The sequence below is a fragment of the Ambystoma mexicanum genome, chromosome 6q (genome assembly GCF_040938575.1).
Source record: "Ambystoma mexicanum isolate Mex_15411 chromosome 6q, UKY_AmexF1_1, whole genome shotgun sequence".
In the NCBI taxonomy this organism is placed as follows: domain Eukaryota; kingdom Metazoa; phylum Chordata; class Amphibia; order Caudata; family Ambystomatidae; genus Ambystoma; species Ambystoma mexicanum.
In genome coordinates this window covers 1,123,054,181-1,123,073,145 of record NC_090937.1, presented here as the reverse complement: position 1 = coordinate 1,123,073,145, position 18,965 = coordinate 1,123,054,181, and the positions used below count along the sequence as shown (strand labels likewise).

At 42.5% G+C, this 18,965-nt stretch overlaps 1 protein-coding gene across 4 annotated transcripts in view; it reads right to left on the bottom strand.

Moving 5' to 3' along the window:
- CORIN (corin, serine peptidase) overlaps positions 1 to 18,965 on the bottom strand; it is a 1,135,185-nt gene that overhangs the window by 727,337 nt on the left and 388,883 nt on the right. For all 4 annotated transcript variants that reach the window (XM_069631711.1, XM_069631714.1, XM_069631713.1 and 1 more), the window contains one exon: positions 13,430 to 13,640. In XM_069631711.1, the coding sequence (XP_069487812.1) occupies positions 13,430 to 13,640 (211 nt within the window). The remainder of the gene's footprint in view (positions 1 to 13,429; positions 13,641 to 18,965) is intronic.

Here is an 18,965-nt window from a genome sequence, read left to right as displayed (position 1 = left end):
TCCTACCCAGAATAGCTACTCTTTGACAAATTAGTATAGCCCTCCGTCACTGTAAAGCCACCTTCTGAAAGTTTGCAATGTCAATCCCCCACAGAAATGATGCTCTCAAAAATTGCAATGATTCTACCTCTCCTTTCATTTAGGCTTTGCTAGCCAGTACCACATTCTAAAGAGTATGCACTATTTGGAAATATATACTTTTTCAAGGTTTGAGGTTGAAATAAAAGTAAGTAAATGGACCAAGAAATGTTGCTGCCTGCACAACAAACTAATTGATATTGTAACTGAAAAAGGAATACGTTTTTTGGATAGCAAATTAGACAAAATGGCCACTTTCAGAAAAAACGAAAACTTAATAATTAAAGTCTTGTTCCAATCACAGAACAATGGCTTGCGTACATCCTTTCCTTTGTTCCAGAAAAAATTCTAAATACCTGTAAAAGATAACCGAAAAAATCAGAACAAATTAAATGAAAACATAAAATGTATTGGTAAAAAGAAATGTTAAACGACTTGAACTTGAAGGAGCAGATACAATGGGAATGTTGACACTATATTATTTAGAGTGGGAAATGACTAAACCTTCTCTGACACAAATGTACTTGGAGACGTCCCCTCATTATAAACAGAGAGTTTGTTTAATAACTAAACGCTTTTTCAATTGTGCTCATAATAATACCCCAAAATACAAAATACAAAGATGTTAGAAAGAATACCCATGTTCCCATTTTATGAGTTTCTACATCACTTCTGGTCAAAATATCCTTGCATAGCCTGGGCGCTACAGTATTAATCATTTGGAGCAATGAGAATTAGGTTGAAGGCTTTGACTGAATGCAGCCTGTTAGCTAGAGAATAATGTGGACCTTTTTACAATACTCAACAAAGTATCAAGTGTGTATCTGAAGAGTAACGCTCTTTCTATACTGATTCATTCATTGTATTTGGTACTGGATGGATTTTACTTTATTATCATATTATTATTAGGCTGTGGAAATTCAACTTCTTTTGTGCTTTCATGGTACCTTGAAATACCCGGAATAGGTTATTTTTGGAATGATTGCAATTGCTGGGTGTAGCATTGCAGTGCAAGGATCACAGTCATCTTCTCTAACACATTATCTGATTTAAATGTTAAGATCCATTGTATGTCTGCATACTTTGACAACTAAAAGCACAGCTACACATATACATATAATGATAATGGGTGCCAACATGTACCCACTGCACCAACCTCTCTTGCATGCAGCAGCTGGACTACTTGTGCCCACTATGTAATTTTGTAATTTGGGCCTGGCTCTAGAGGAGTGCCTCTTCTTTAGTTGTTGGAGGATTATTATATGGGCAACATATTTCTACATTACATATGATAGCGGTGGACACTCTGATTGCAACCTTCTGTAATTTAATAGAAGAGGTTCTCTCCTGAAGCGAGCCTGTACTGCAACTTTAGGTTTCATTTTACTACTACAGATAGGTCCATATTGCTAGAATTTGATACCATACAGCCAAGTACTCCACATTTAAAAACATTACTTAACAGTGATCATTCAACCTCATCCCTCATCTAGTGGCCAAAATGGCATGGTAATTTGAGGACCGAGGTCATCCCTTTCTCAACCCTTTCACTTTGTGTTCTCTTTCACCTATAAGTGGACAATCCTTGGTTCCAGAGCTTCTTGGAGTTGGTGCGTCAACTTCAGATTAACCACATGATTCACTGCAAATGTACATGTACAAGAGGTGTCTGGTAAATGTGACTTATCAAGGGACCTCGTCCCTTCTCCCCCAGTGAGACCCCCCTGTAAGGCTAGGGAGGTGAACTTGCTCCGCAAAACCCTCGGAGTATGAATTGAATAGCGTGTACTCGACAAGCAACAGGAAAAGAGAGGAACACATCTGCAGGCAAGGGAAGGCCCCCGAGTTGTGTAACACCTGGGGAAGGCGAAGTAAGCATGAGCCACGAAGCCTGCGAGTTTCAAACTAGCACTATACTGAACAGACGGATGCCAGAGCCACAGCAATCGCCAGTGTGAGAAGCTGAAGGGGCACAAGCTCAGAGGAAGGTGGTGGATAGACAGCTGATCCACAAACTATTGCCGATCCCACCACAAAGATACATCAGGATGTCAAGTCACTCAGCAGTACACTGAGATGCCGCAAGGAGAAGAGAAAAACTGAGGAAGAAAACACTGATGAAAATAAACAGATGGTGGCTAGGAGCAAGAGAGAAACTCCCAGAAGAACGAGGCTCCCGAAGAGGTCTTCACAGTCGAAGGTAACGGGGAGAACAGGAATAACGCCCAGAGGGGATCATTATACCATGTAAGCAACTCGTCCCAGTGGAAGTTGTGAGGCAAAGTTAAATCTGCACCTGATGAACTTAAAGTGTTGCAATATAAGAGAAAGTATTACTGAACCTCTGAATACCGAGAGAAAAGAACAGTGGCTAACAATACCCTGGGAAAAACGGAAAGAAACTTGAGATTAGATACCATTAAAGACAGAGTACATCATGAGCCAGAGTTCAGAGGATCTATTCAGTTGAACAATGTACTAAATCAAGTAGGCCAAAACAAGCAGAATTATAATTGCCCCGGAGGGAAAGCCTACCAGAGAAATAGTATTTTCCAAGGATATGCTGAAACCAACTACCAGTAATATAGATTACATAAAAGATCCCTGAAAGGTATTCACAAGGAGGAGGGAAAAACTAATAGTCCATTTGAAGAGTTACAGAGACCGATAAAAAGAAATCACCAGACTATTTATTTTCATTTGTATGTATTTGTTTATAATGCACCGAAAGCCCACAGGCATCGGGGGCACACACAAAAACAAAAGACGTACATAGAAAACAGGACAGATGCTGAGAAACTCAGCATCTGTCCTGTTTTATATAAGGCTTTTGACCTAGTAAATCTGCTTAGTGTCTAAGCAGATTTACTAGGTCAAAAGCCTTCACCTAAATAAATGTGTTTTCAAAGTTTTTTTGAAAGCGGTGTAGTTTGATTCCTATCTTAGCTGCATGGGTAGACCGTTCAATATTTGGGCTGCTTTTATAGGTAAAGCGCGGGCCTTGCCACTCGCCTGTTTGTAGACAGGGCATGTGATCTGTCCCTTTGCCTCTGATCTTAGTGATCGCCTGTGTACGTGCTGTAGTATCCTTTTTTTTCAAGGTAGTCAGGGGCCTGCCCAAATAAACATCTATGAACTACCATCATGGTCTTAAAATGTATTCTGTCCTCTATGGATAGCCAATGGAGTGCCCTATTTGAGGATTATGTATTAATAAAGAATCCTACAGACTGGTACCAGAAGTACCCTCAAGATAAGGGAGTCATTCCCCTGACCTAAGTTAGTTTTCATGGTGGTAGGGTCAGTTAGGTCAGTTTTGAACAGCGGACTTGTCCCTTTGGACATTCACGAATGACTGACTAGCACCTTAGCTAGTAACATAGGCAGGGACCACTCATAGTGATAGGGAAAGTTAGGCCTTATAATTTTACTCTAATAAAATCTTGTGAAACATCGCCTCAGAGTGTCTGTGTCCTTATTCTCACTCGCCACATAAAGACATCTATACACTTCAAGGGCATACTCAAGAATATCTCTAGTCCATTACACAACCATTTGCTGACTAATTCTGGCACCAGCCCATCAAAGTACTAGAAGCAGCCCTCATAGAAAGGTATCTGGTCTCATGGTTGGGTGTTATTCTCACTTTCCTAGAACAACATTGTCTTGACCCACTACCAATGAATACACATGCACTCTTGCTACCACAGTTATAAGCTCTCCCATTGAAACACATTTTTCCTTTTGTGTGAGTTCAGAAGAAGGACACAGATGCTGAATATACATTCTACAAAGTTGTTTATTAAAGAATAGGAATAACGCCCATATTTCCCTATTTTACAAGGCACCCCCACCTAACAAAACTAGCTACGGTGCTCATCAGCCGTCAGTGAATGTCTATAAATGAAACCGTTCCTCCGTCCAACTCTAACCTATTGAACCCTTCCACTATTTTAACAACTCAAAGTCATGAGAATGGTTCCCTTCTCCTGAGGTCTAATGACTTGTCTCTCAGCCACTTTCAATAGAAGATCGTTAGCTATTATTTAGTGATCACTTTTATCAATTCATACAGATCCCTTTTTAAAGTTTTGGGCTCTTGCTTCTTCTCTTTTATTTTACTGCAAGGAGTGATCTTTCTCTTCTTCCTTAATATGCTTAGCTCAGAAGCTTCTGGGTCATAGATCAGTTCATAGTCTGTTTCTCCTTTTCTCCATCTCTGGGTCTATTTCTACAAAGTCCCACTTGTTCTCCGGTTTCTCTGTTCTGGCCTGTTCTTTTAATTCTCTTAGCCCTTCTTAGGATTTATCATATATTGGGACCTTACCCAAATAACTTTCTTTCTCGTCTCGTGATATTGATGTTACAATACTCCTCTTTTTAAGACAAGTAGTAGGACTCCAAAAATGATTCTCATTTACTTTTGTTATATTCTCTCTCTCTTGACTGACGAGTGTGAACATTCTGATAATGATTCTCATTCACTCTAGTTAGGTTTTCTCTCTCGGGACTGTGATGAGCATGAATAATTACAATAATGAGTCCCATTCACTCTAGTTACGTTTACTCTCTCGGGACTGTGATGAGCATGAATAATTACAATAATGAGTCCCATTCACTCTAGTTAGGTTTTCTCTCTCGGGACTGTGATGAGCATAAGGCATTACAATAATGATTCTCGGTCACTCTTGTTAGGCTATTGTTCTCTTGACTGTGAGGAGTATGAGCATTCCAATAATTTGTATCTCTCACTCCCAGTTATCCCCATTACCTTCAGTTTGAATAGTTAACATCACTGGGTTTCTCGCTTTGTGAGGATCAGCTTCATTTTCTCTCATTCACCCATCTCCTTTTCTCTCATCCGTTTCTTCTTCCTTCGTTGCATGTCTCATTTCTGCTGCTGCTCTCTGTGGCCAGGGTGTGTTTTTGCATTTGAAGATCATGGGCTGTGTTTCCATTTCCCCAGGCTACTCCATGTTTCGGATTTATGTAGCCATGGGGCTTCCCCTGCATAAGGATCTGTTCCTTATCTCTTTCTCTAGTGGATTATCATCTCTGCCATACGTCCCATTCTTCGTCTCAGTGAAATGGGAGTTATTCAGGAGGTTTTCTATTGTAGGTTGGCGATAACACATATTGGCCTTTTCTTCACAGATTTTTTTCATCAGGAAGTCTTAAGGATAGTCTTCTGGCAGGTTCTCTTGGAAACGGGAGTCCTTGTCCCCAAGGGGGGTGTCTCTCCTGGTGAAGTCTCACTTGGCTTTACCCGTAGGGAGGGCTTTAGATTCACTCCACTAGTCACCCCTGAATCTCAGCAGGGGGCCTTGTCACACACATGCATTTGTGAATGACAGATGCAAAAACGCATCCTATGTGCATAAGGCAGGAGTGGTATGTCTAATGGCAGAATGTACCCAATATGCACTCAAAATCCATATGCACACCAAAGACACAATAACCACACAAATTATATTTGGAATTTAAAGGGAAAACATCAATTTCATGTGAACGTGTTAAAAAAAAAAACAGTTGAGGTATTACCTAAAGAAAAGGAAGTCAACAAATGTTGGCAGCACCAAATGCTGAGGAAAAACAAAATCCAAAGATAAGCAAGTGCAGTGTTCAAAGGTTGATGATGCCAATGTAGAGGTAAGAACACTCTGTCCAAAGGTAGTATTTCCCCAACACAAACAAACTCCATAACACTACAAATGAAATCTTAGCTCGCACTACAACACAAATTCTCAAAACACAGTATAACTATTAACGAGGGGACATCTAAAATCTCATTTTAACGATAGCATAGAAGTAGTGGCAAGTGTGAATATTTTTGTAAATGCTGTACGTCCCCTACAATGTCTGGGATCCAAGACTCTTCAAATTAACTATACTCCAAACAATGTGAGAGTATAAATGCTTCTTTTACAAATTAGCAGCAAGTCATCATGTAGTCTTTCGAGAGTTCTACATTTTCTGATGCAACATTGATAACATGTGAGCATCTTCATACAGTATTCTGACATGAAGAGATTAGTCAGACAGGTGCCGAGAGGAGACCCATTGCCATCTCCTTTGTCTGCAGCAATATTCTGCTAAAGGGACACAGACATGCATTACATGATAAATGAGGTCGGGGCATCCTGAGGACTGATGCAGTAAATTGCTTAATCTTGACAAATATTACTATACAGTGTCTCAATATGAAGTGCCATGAGTATTTCATTAGCAGGGCCAACACGTCATGTATCCTCTACGTTTATAACATATCTGGAATCCTTAAAACATATGTAACGTGGATAACTATAGACTGAAGCTAAAAATCCACATATGTATTGAGGGGCTCAGGTATCGAGCCATATCCTGCAACATTATGATGGGTGGGGGTTTAACAGCACTTAGAAAGGCAGAATATTTGATTCTGTAGATTTTAAAAATCCGATTGGCTAATATGCCTTCAGATGGCGCTGCACTGGGTCACTTCCCAATGAGGACCATGGTCATAGGAGTAGGATCGACGGCCAATTAATCCAGTCAGGATGAGCAGTGGGAAGGACAAGCGTGGGGAGACTTCTGGATTGCTTTGGGTGGAGTGGGATAGATTGAATGTAGGCGTGATTGGTCATGGGGAGTTCTTACATGTTCACCGCATGTATATTCTTCTCTCGGTGCTCAACAAGACTGGAGATCCCAGAATCGGGCCTTCTTCCTGAACACTGGCTTCATAAAGCCCTCAGGCTTGTCCTCAGTGGAAAAAAAGTCTGCTGGCCGATTTTTTAGGGGAATTTTCTGTGGATTGCTTGTCTTTTGACCCTTGTATTGTTCTCCCAATAATTGATTACTGGAATTGTTAGAAAATGTAACCCAGCTCCTGCAGGTCCCTTCATTATTTCCTTTGGAAATGTGTTTTGGCTACTGATTTAATTTAAAGGCACGTAAATAGTTTTGGGCCAGGCATGGTCATTTCTTGGCCCATCATATGTTCCAGTGTTTTTCCCCCGGAACATGATTTATCATGGCCCTGATTACTGCTGCAGATACAGCATGTACAGGAGCACTGTTTCTCCAGTTAGGCCACATTTTTCCCATGGTTGCGTAGCTGAATTGTCTGTTGCCAATCAATCATTGTTCTTTTGAAATGGTGGTAATACTGAATTAGTGGCTTATATCAGGATGTACTGTCAACAGAACATACATCCCATGGAATATTAGCCAATGCACCCGATGAAATAGTGTTTTAAAGTGCACATTGGTCTGTTTTATTCTTAGTTTTGGCAGAAAGTTTGCCAAAGTGACCTGTGGCCAAAATAATCCTAGTGTAAGGATACAGCAGTAGGCCGTTACATGGTTAACTTCACAGAGCATTCATCCAGCCAGGCTTTGCCCGACTCTAAAATGGCACTGTCAGGCACACCCTGATTACATGAAGACTCCTATCACCTCTGATCCCTCCGCCCCCTCGCATCCTGCCATTCAACTGAGGGAAGAGGTTTCTGTCAAGGAACAGTATTCCATGTGCCCAGAAGATTTACTTATTTGCTATTTAGCATCAGGCAGACAGGAGAGCTATTCCAAATCTTTTACAAAATAAATCATGCAACCTTTCTGGTTATTTCTAATAGGGATTCCCAAGGAATCCATTCAAAGTGTATGGTTTTTACATTAGGGGATCTTCATTAGTGTGAGGCAGTCATTTGCATTTTATCTACTAGGGCAATCAAAAGGAATGTGTGTTTTGGGACGTCGTTTAGTGTAAGGGAACTCTTCAATTATACAGTATGGAACAGATGCACTTTTTTGAAAAGGCATGCGTTTGTTTTTTCCAGAGGCCCCTCCAGGCCTGTTTCTTTCACTCTGGGACAGGTACTTTGCCTTTTGGATTATAAAAGTAAATCAGCAATTACTAGAAAACTGTAATGTCTTGACCCAGGAATGGCAGACAGGACGCAGGGATCATATATGATCCAGCATGTACATGAGCTTTATTGTGGTTTCAGGGTGCCAGTCTAGAGGGATGGGAAGAACATAGGTAGAGGCCACCTTCCAGTCATAGCTCCCACCCTGAATCCCCAACTGTCCTCTGTGGAACCCTGAAGCAACCCAGAGTTGCATCACCAACTAACATTCCATGGCTTGCACTGCATAAGGCAATGCCAGCCCCGCACTACACAAAGAAAAACGGAACTAGATGGGTTAGACCATTGTCAAATGTAGACGGTCGGAAAGCTCCACAGTGTCAATCAAATAAAATGTACTTTGAAACTACGCTCAGTGCAAGGGGAACTCCAGGCATCAGGCCCACAGATCCAAAATACATGCTTGCTTTATTGCAACTGAATGTTGAAATAAAGCAGCTTGCCTTAGGGCTGCGAATCAACTCAGCCCCCCGAATGTTGATCGCCTTCTTAGAATGCCCCTTTGGCGTTTTTAGACTGTTCTGTGTCCTCCTCTATTACCAGAATGGATTTTAAATGTAAGGCAAAACACCTTCACATTGCTTGTCTTTCTAAATAAGGAAACATGTCAAAAACATATATGTTTTGTTTAATTTGAGTTTTTCTATTTTGTAACCTATTAACAAACAAGATGCATTAAATAGACATATTACTTGGAGAAAATCAATAACCAAATAAATAGAGCAATTGGCATGTTCATGGAGCTTATGCGGTTTTCCCCACTGGATTTTTTTGCAGCAGAATTTGACACATATGGAGCAGGACAATACATGTTCGTGTGTTCATGGGGACTTCTTTGCATGTGCCCTTTGCCCTGAGGCTGGCTTGTACATGCTTGCAGCTTCTTTTTCAGAGAGCACAGTAAAGGGAGAGCATTGATGGCCACTTCTAGCTTTGTATTTTCAGGGCAATGCTGTCCACATGCAGCATGCCGGTGTATTTAGATTAAACACACAAACGTTACACTGCCCAGGCATGTATGGAACTTTCAGTGCGGTGTGATGTGTCGCTCAAAGAAGAAATTGAATGGCTCCACAGACATCGGAGGCTGCTTCCTGGTTTGGAAAGAGACGACGCCCTGCCACGGTGCTTATCATGGCACGACCTCTCACAAGTCAGGAAATAATAGAAGCATCAGAACAAACCTGCATACCATAGAGGTAGGTCAGAAAACCAGCAGCAGAAATCATACAGAGCACATAAAAAAAACAAGCACCGGCAAAGCCAACCGTGTACACAATACGTGTGCAGGCATTGACCATTTGCCAACAATTACCATCATATGCCCAAATATGCTTTTTCACACACAACAACCCAAAGACTATCTCCAGCATGGAAGACTCGTCATTACACTGCACAGGTACCACTCTAGCACTACACTTACACTCTGCCTCAGCGCTGCACAAACACATACACACAAACCAATTGAACACTGCCCTGCACATCCTGCTCTGTACTGCTGTGCACACACACAACCTTACCCTGCACAGCACACTACAAACACCACCAGAAGTTCACACACCATTTCCAGCACTACACACACACACACACACACACACACACATTAACAGCAGCCTCAGCACTGCACTAAACACACACACCACTCTCAACACTGCAAACACACAGAGACACCACCCCCAGGACTTCACTGCACACACACCACTCCTAGCACTGTATTAGACACACAAAACTTCACTGCAATGCACATAAAGACACACAGCCAAACCTACTGACTGTGAAGGTTCTTATGGAGTAAACATGTCCGATGGTACCCCTTTCCGCACCCCATTGCTCTTCTAAGGCTTGGTACCTTAAGGAAGGTACTCGACCCATTTGCATGCCTATGTTCTAGCTATGATTTAACCATGAAGTCCTTCCATGTGGTTGAGAGACGGGGAAGGATGTTGTATGCGCAGACTGCATGTAGACTAGGCACAGTAAGGATAACGGGATAAAGATGGCACATAGTTACAAAAGGACGATGGGGAAAAGGTCACAATGTTTTCCTTCTGCCTTTTTTACTCTCTGCCATGGGTCTCCTGCGATGACCAAAGACTTATTTCCTCGATTTGAGATCAATGTCACGTTCATGGAAAATGCTTATAAATGTCACATTTTTGCATGATCCTAGTCGAGCATTAGTGCCCAGATTTGGTTAGTTTATGATTAACTATTTAACGATTAAATAGGATTAATATTCACTGAAGAAGCTTTGTTAAAGGGACATTATGGTTACAATTAAAACCAAAAAAACCTCAGAAATTTGCCAGTTATGGTACGCTAAGCAACAAAATAAAATCTCGCCACCACCGTGCACTGCTAAGACTAACACCCAGGATATTAAAGATGACATCACAGCTATTGCCATCCCTCTTGCCCAAGAGCCACCAGCACCACCAGCTGGAGGACCTACACAAAAAAGCACAGTACTTCTAAAGTCAGTGAAGAGGACCAAGAAGATGAGGTAGAGGAAGTGCCTACCTATAGCACCCAGAAAGAATCATGGGTGGGGCAGTTCTTTACCACTGTTGGGAATGTACCAAAGGCTAAAGCTACCAAAGTGAAATGCACAGAGTGCAACTCAGTAATCAGTCACTGACTACCTGGACAGTACTCCTACCGGACCACCTCCATGCGCCGCCAGACCAAATCCAACCACTGCAATGCTCTCAGAAAGGTTGTTCCTTTCTTAGCAAGTAGTAGGCTTTCTTCCTCCACCTCATCTTCGTTAATCAATACTGTAACCACACAGCCTATTTCTGTGGGACACAAAATCCCAGCAGCTACCTTGCAAGCAATAAAAGAGGCCGTTGATCCTTTCAATTGATATCTTTCAAAGACTAGTCCTCTGCATATACTGCAACACATCACTCTGCAGGGGGAAGCAATTTCAAAGTGCTTTTAAAGCTGTAATCAAGGAGCATGAGAAACTCTACCCTCTAATTTAGAAGTAAAAAAAACATCAAAAAACAACAATAAAAGGTTCCTTTAGGAACCACCTTTCACAGTTAAAAAATAGAACTAAAAAAAATCTTAGAGACTCCATCTGCTTTACATTTCTCAGTAATCAATAAGATTTTCCAATATTTCCATTAGCATTTTGTGTTATGCTAATGGTAATAATGTGTCGCTCATCCCCGTTCAAAACGGCGTCACACTGTAGGAAGGAAAATCCTTGTCCAAGATGGCCACCATGGAAAGGCACGCCAACCATACAGATCCCCTCTTCCCTTTCCACGGCAGCCTGCAGTAGGCAAAGAGAGAACCCTATGACCATATTACCACAAGCACATTTTATCCTCTTTCAAACCTATCCTACTTTCAAATAACTTTACCACATAGCCGGTCCCAGGTGGACATGGCCCCTTTTACCCCATTTGTCGTCCCTCGTGGTCATGGCCAGTAGCCAGATTGTCCGGGTCATGACCTTATGCCATGACTCGCACAATTTGGCCACTGCCCATGGCCACAGGCTATACCTCATTCTCCAAAGTTATAGCACTATTTTTTATACCTACATCATGACACTTGACAAAAAATAAAACACAGCCACATTTGCAAAATCATGCTTTAAGGTCCTTGCCAATGTTCCTTACACAAGTTTGTTGGAAATTTGTCCAGGTTTTATTTTTTCAAAAGTGTCAACATTTATGTACATACAATAGTCATAACTTAGCTGCCACTTGACAAAATCCATTCAGACTTTACACAAACATGGGTCTATAATCGTTCTGAAAACGTTTGTCCACCTTCGTCAAACGGCAACAAAGTTATAAGCCATCTAAAAATGCTAATACACCCTCTAATTTTGCCCCCTCTTGACAAAAATCACACCAAACTTGACAAATACATGTATATCTAGATCTAAAATCTTTTTGCAAACTTGTGTGCATTCGTCAAATAGCACCACATTTGTAAGCCTTTACGATATTTTGGGATCGCCCTATAATTTTGCCCCCTCTTGACAGAATTACTCCAAACTGTGCGAAAACATTTATATCTAGATTTAAAATCGCTACGCAAACATTTGTGCAGATTCGTCAAATGGCACCACATTTATAAGCCTTTAAAATATGTTGGCCCTCCCCTCTAATCTTGTTCCCCCTTGACAAAACAGCGCTACACTTTCCAAAACCATTCAGAATCAGGACTAGAATAAAATTCCAAGATGTCATGCAGTTTCATTGAGTGGCGCCAAAGCTAGAAGTCACCCAGAAACTGCTTTTCACCAACCCTGTAACACAGAAATAGGCATAGATGTTCCCAAACATCTGAAGTTTTTGCGAACATCACAGGACTGTACCCGAACATCCAGACTGTTCACGGACTTCGGGGATGAAAAACACCAGTTTTTGGCTTCTTACAGCCATATCCCATTCCATCCTCATCACCCCCCACCTCCTCAGAGATTGTCTGATGAGTTTGACAAGTGCAATGTTGTGTTTTTCCAATAGGTTTTTACTGCTATGTTCGCGGACACCGGTAGATGTCCGCAAATCCACCATGGCGGGCGTTCCCAAAAATCTGACGCATTTCAATTATTTTCACCATCCAATCAGCGGGCGCACTCAATGTCCACAAGCCTCACGTCACCTTCTGAACCAATCGGAGGCATGTCCACAGACCGAACAGGGAAGTGAGCCCGCGGACCGAACCCACATATCACTCATTTATTTAACCTACTTTTGGCCCATTTTTTAAAAAACTACTGGATGGATTTACACCAAATTTACAAAAGCATGCTTTCGGGGCCAAGCCGCCGCTCCTGCTGCAAATTTGTTGAAAATTCATCCAGTGGTTTGGGCTGTAGATGTGAGCAAAAATCTTTTTTCCATTGCGTCTAAGAAAAAAAAATGTGACCCCCCCTCCAACTTTGACCCCCATTGATGAAACCTCACCAGACATGTCAACAAAATTCAGAGAGGGTCATATAGTTTTTTTGAAAAGTATGGTAAGGATTCGTCCAGGGGGAGCAAAGTTATAAGCCGTCCAAAAAGTGCTCTTCCTACGAGTTGAGCAATTTAAGCATAACTGCAGGGCCACTACCGCAGGCCCTGTAATGAAAAATTCAAAATAAATGTGGTTAGTGTATGATTAACTTTTCATTCCAAGATGCATTTGACCTTTCCCCGAAGTCACGGCAGATCGCATTGTGCAAACAAGGAGAAAGCCTCAGGTTTAATGATGAGCGTGGTTTCCCTGGAGCTAGAGGAGTTTCATGGAAAGCTGCTTCAGTTAGTTGTATTTGGCAGGGGCAGAGGGGCTGACAGCCATGGGCCACCATTTGCAGGAGAAAGGTCATATGTTCAGCACAGGAGTGTTTTGCTGCGATTAGACATTCACAATAGTACATTGCCATAACTGGTTGCCATCACTGCATGATTTTGCTTTCCAAATACCTGTCATCGCCGTCGCTGAGGCACTTTGGCAGAGCCAGGCTGCAGCCGAACATCATGATGTGTTGATAGCAGCTCAGGCGGTTGAGATAGCTGAAGAACTTGAGGAACTTTTCCATTTCCATGCTTCTGAACATGGACAGGACTGAAACTCGCGCGGTGTGGTTGTACGGCAATACTTGACAATGGCTGTTTGTGATGTCCATGCAGACGCCTGTGAAACCATTAAAAACCATAGTTAGGGAATCTGAATTATCACAGTTTCCAGCAGACCAGGTAATAAATAGATTTTAAATAATCTGCAAAAATGCGTAGACAGCTTGTCTCCCCAATAGGCTTGACAAAAAGTATGCTACAGAGCCTACTGGAAAATGAGGAACACGTTACTTTAGAAAGCAATTCAACAAAATCTCAGCTATAATTAGGAAGGTTCTCTAAAAAGGCTGCCCTTAATCTTTTAGTGTTGCCAGTTCTAGGTAAAGCGATAATCATGTTCACTCTGCCCCATTGATACATTTAAGGTAATGTACAATGATCATGCGTTGTGCACCTCTGCCATATTGGGGGTCTTGTTGCTTGGGGCACTGTATGAAAAGAGGGGGACAGGGGTTGTTAGCAGTGCCTTAAGTGGCACTGCAAAATGAGCCAGGGCTGATCCTAATGGGGGAGGGGGACTCAACTGCTGGCCCATTAGGCCACACCCCTTGATGCCCGGCTCAATGAGCTGCAGGCACACCCGGACCAGGAAGCCTTTTGTACCGGTACCGGTGGGTAGAGGGTGCTGATCTCTACATTTATTTTCTATAGGCTTGCCTGGCAGGGGACAGTGCCAGGCCTTTTCAGGCCAGCTGGGAGGGGCAGTGTCACCATTAAGGCTGAAAGGGTGAGGCCGCTGGGCGATGAGACAAACTCCTACAAACTCCTACAAATGCGTGGCAGCTTCAGGATTTAGAAAACAAGGCCTCTGCTTCCAGCGGCCTTACCTTTCTCTCCATAATGGTGGTGCCAGCCCACAGGCACCTCTAGCTTGAAGGGATGTTTCACAGGTGCTGCGCCGCCATTATGGATGAAAGGCATTTTTTTCTGAAGCCTTAAAAAAAAAGAAAAAAAAAAAAAGAATGTGTGTTATGTAGTGGCCGGGGCTGCAAGGGAAGATTAGGGAGCCCCGGCAGGACCCGCCTCAAAATGAGAATTCAGAGCCTGCCGGGGCTCAGCCCCTGGTGGCCCCATACCACTTAAAGCCCTGGTTGTTAGGATAGAGAGGGAGTTGGGTGCAAAAGCTGAGGTGTTGAGTACACACCAAAAAGGGCCCAGGTCCTGAGGGCCGGTCTGGTTTTATGGTTTTGAAGTTGATACTTTGATATGTGTTTTTATTTGCAGAGATGTGCCAAAGGGTTGATAAATCACAGTGCCTTTAGCCACTAGAGTGCATTGGTGGGTGAAGGAGCTGTAGATATGAGCTTTGGTGTAGCTCCATTAATGCTAAGTGCTGTTGACAGGCAGAAGCTGCCATGAGTTAGGGTGTTTGTGTGTAGCACAAAGTGGTAGGAGATTTAGAAGTGAACAGTGAACGGCATAGAAGTAAAACACTTTGGGGAGCATAAATAAGGCAGGACACCAGCCAGCAGCCACTCCCAGTGGGCCAATAGCTGTGCGCCAATATCTGCAGGTCTGAGCTGCTCAGCTTGATCCTCACTTACTTTGCTTAAATGCATCAGTCTAGTTAACAATGGGCACCTTCGTGCGATTATCTTCCTTTTTATTTCGTGCACATGCTTTTGCAGATTACTGTGGTCACACCTAGAGATTACTTGACAGTGAATTACTCTGGGTAAAGGTAAGTGGGAGGATGAAATTAGGAAGGAGTGGAAGTAAGGGAGCGAGGGAATTAGAGGGACTCCAGAAAAAGTATATGTGCCAATTCATCGTCTGTTCGTACACTAATAAAGAAGAGCCAAAATAAGTAGATCTATCGACATACGTAAAAAGCAATATTGTTCTTCCGTAGTAGGCATTTCCTTTCTAGATGGATAAACCATAGAGAAGAAACAAAACGTTTTTAGAACTATTCCAAGTTTGCACATTACTGTAGTGCATTGGTTACACCTCTCCAGCTCTGTATGGAGTGTAAGGCTGGAGGGGAAGCAGCTAGCTTCGAGCAAGCATGAGACTGGCAGTACCGCAAGACATGTCTGGATACTGGATCCTAAACATAACATAACAGGTGCATTTGTAAAGCGCATGCTCACCCCCCCGAAGGGGCATCTTGGCGCTGATAACAGATGTTTATTGTTACCCAACTTAATGGTATTCATTTTATCAACCTCGGAAGGAGGAAGGGCTGAGTGGACCTGCCTGGGATTTGAACCTGTGACCATGAGGTCAAACATAGTTTCCTGTAGTGGAATCATTAGTCCACTGAGCCACAGACCTGATTGGGGCCCTGGACCAATGTCTCCCTCTACCGGGTTTAATCTCACCAAAACACAGCACGTACAAGAGACACTTTGTTCTCACTATGGCCTTGCATTCCTCTGTCACCATTCAAATCATTCTCAATCTGAGCTCACCATTGTTTCAGTACAAAATTAAATCTTAGTAGTTTATAATACCATTAAAAACACACTTGGGAATTGACAAATCAAAAAATGGATGCAAAACACACTCCTACAATGAAACTAGGTGAACTAGCAGAAGCTGGCGGTGGGGCTAGTAAAGTGTGCCACAATTAGATTCTCATTTCACTCATGAGAGTACACGGCTCTATATGTCGCCCGTGAGCATAGGAAAATGTGTGCAGGTTAGCCCCACACATTTTCCAGAGGTTAACCAACCATCATTCAATTTCATTTAAAATTTCAAAAAAGCCCAGGCGAGCGCACAACCACCGTGCGGATGATCGGATTCCTCACAATATCTCACAGGAAGAAATAGCAGAACATCATCAAATAATTTACCATGAGACTACAGTGGCCCTTGGTAATTATAGAGGACATCCATATTTTAAGAGGAGGGTGGGGGTAGCCCTATTTTAAGAGGGTGGCAGCCTTTAAAACCCGAGCGATTTCATTTCAGAATGCCAGGCTCCCCGAACAAGAAGGGGTGTCTAGTGCACGTGCTCAGGGGCACAGTTCACAGAGGTAGCAAAGCATAAGACTGCTGGGCTTGAACATTTGACATTTTCAGAATTGCAGATTGCATTCAATGTACTTTGACATGTATTTGAAACATATTAATGTATTTCTCCAAAGGTCTTTTGGGGGATATAACTACATTACAAAAAGTATGCATGCATTGGTTGTGGCTAGAAAAAAGGATTGCCTGAAAAATATAATTTGAATGAACGTGGAGCAGATAGACTGGGCAGCGCTCCTTTTTTCCTGATGTTCACCTTTGGAGTCTGAAAACCGTGGCTTTAAATCCCCGACTATTGCACAAAGATGCCCCTGAATACCTCAACATCATCATCACCACGAAACAAAATGTGCGCTCACTACGATCAGCATCCAGTACCACTCTATGCAAGAAGACAGCAGGTGGCCTCTGTTTCTGTGTCACATTGCCCACCCTTTGGAACTCCGCCTTTGAGAAGTCCTACACAACCTTCAAAAACCAGTTAAAAACCTGGTTATTCAACAAATATGTCTAAACCCGTGTGACCCTACTTGCCAATTGTCACTTCCAACACTCTGATACCCCCGGATCTGGGCGTTACATAAATGTAATAAATAAATAAATAAAAAGTGCAAGGCACTCTACATGGTCTTTACTTCTAAGGTACAATGCAATAGGGACCAGTCCCATTCCCTGTGGAGGGCAAAGATCAGAGGATGCAAAGATGAGCTTTTAGGTCACGTTGCTGAAACTTCCCAGAGAAGACTAGAGCTAGCGTATGCACACCAGCCCATCTGTTGCTGTGACTGGAGGAAGAAGGGGTGCAAGGCAGAGATTGACCCCCGCCCACCTGTAGCACCACCTACACCCCTCTTCTGAGGCTACCATCGGAGGAGAGTCCTCCGAGTTTACCCTCTGGATGGAAATTCACCCAATCCTAAATCATTAATGGGCAAGCATTGAGCAGAGCCATGACATCTAATGGTGGGGCTGGTGCAGGCAAGTTGGCCTTGCTTTCAGGAGGAATGACCCCTCACCATCTAGCCGGCTGTGCTTCATGAGGAGGACTGGAAGAACCAGACACCTTTCAGGAAGCCAACCTCTACTCAAAACACCAGCCGGCTGCAGCAAATTTCCTTAAGCCAAGTAGAGTCACTGCAAATGTAAGTGAGCATTGGCAATGGCAACAGTTTGGGCTTTTGTGTAGGTCCTATACCGTTCATTCATCACCAGTCTTTTTTTCAGTGGTTTTTTCCTGATGTTTTTTTCTCTGAAAAAACTCATTGGAAAAAATATAGGCGTGCCGGGAATAGTGTAAAATAAATAAGTGAGAGGGGTTAGAGAGAACCCGTCAAAAAATATAAACATTTCAATTCATTTTTTTCAAGAGCAAAAATGTCAGAAAAAGCGCATTGCAAAAAGACTGGCGATGAATGAACATAGAACTGTGTAGGTATGGGAAATGCACTTGCCAGGCACTGCTATAGTGGCATTAACTGCCAATCTATGGTAGCAGGTGCAAAATGGTGTGAGTACCTGGGAATATAATAGCAGTGCCTGACAAATGCCTAATATTTATACACAAGCTGAAACTGTTAGCTTTGTCAATGATTGTTTTTAAAAGGCCTTCAATGATGGACAAGCATAGTGCTTCTAGAGTGGCTGGAAATAGACCTGGTTTAGATATCATTACACCAATAGCACATTTACAACTCCAATTAAGTCATTAACTATCAAAAGACTGCTTTGAAAAAACACTGGCAGGCACCTTGAGTGCCAGTTTTCATGATAAGGCTTATTTAAAGCTAGCTCAAACAACACCTACAAGCTTTGTGGCCCTCCTCAAATGCCATTTCTCCCATCTTTAGTCTGATGGAATAGTTTCGGCTGGCACTAGAGGGCCACCTAATATCCCAAACTGAAAAGGATCCAGGAAGCTTCCTCGACTTTTATTGGGCGAATTACTTTTAGCCTAATTTTTGTACCATTTTTTCCCGTCAATGTGGGGAAGATTGCTGCACCCCTTCTCACCGACTCAGTCACCTTTGCTTTCTATATACCTAATCCAAACCCACCAGCGATCGAAAAAAATTAGGGAATGGAGAGAAAACCTCATTTTAAATAAAACCATTGTATACAGCAGTAATTACATTAAGGTCAATCACGCTTTCACCAAACACACACACCTCTAACGCTTCAAACCTCTCTGTTTACAGAGGACTACCAGTGACTATTGATTGGCATGGTTGCCAGTCATTTGGTCGAAAACAATTGGTCGACTGGACAACTGGTCGAATCAATTTGGTCGAAAACCAAATGGTCGAATTTTTTTTTTTTTTTTTTTACCCCTTTTTTTTGGGGGGGGGGGGGTCCTTCCCCAACCCCCTTTTTTTTCTTTCTTTTTTTTTTTTTAAACACGAAAACC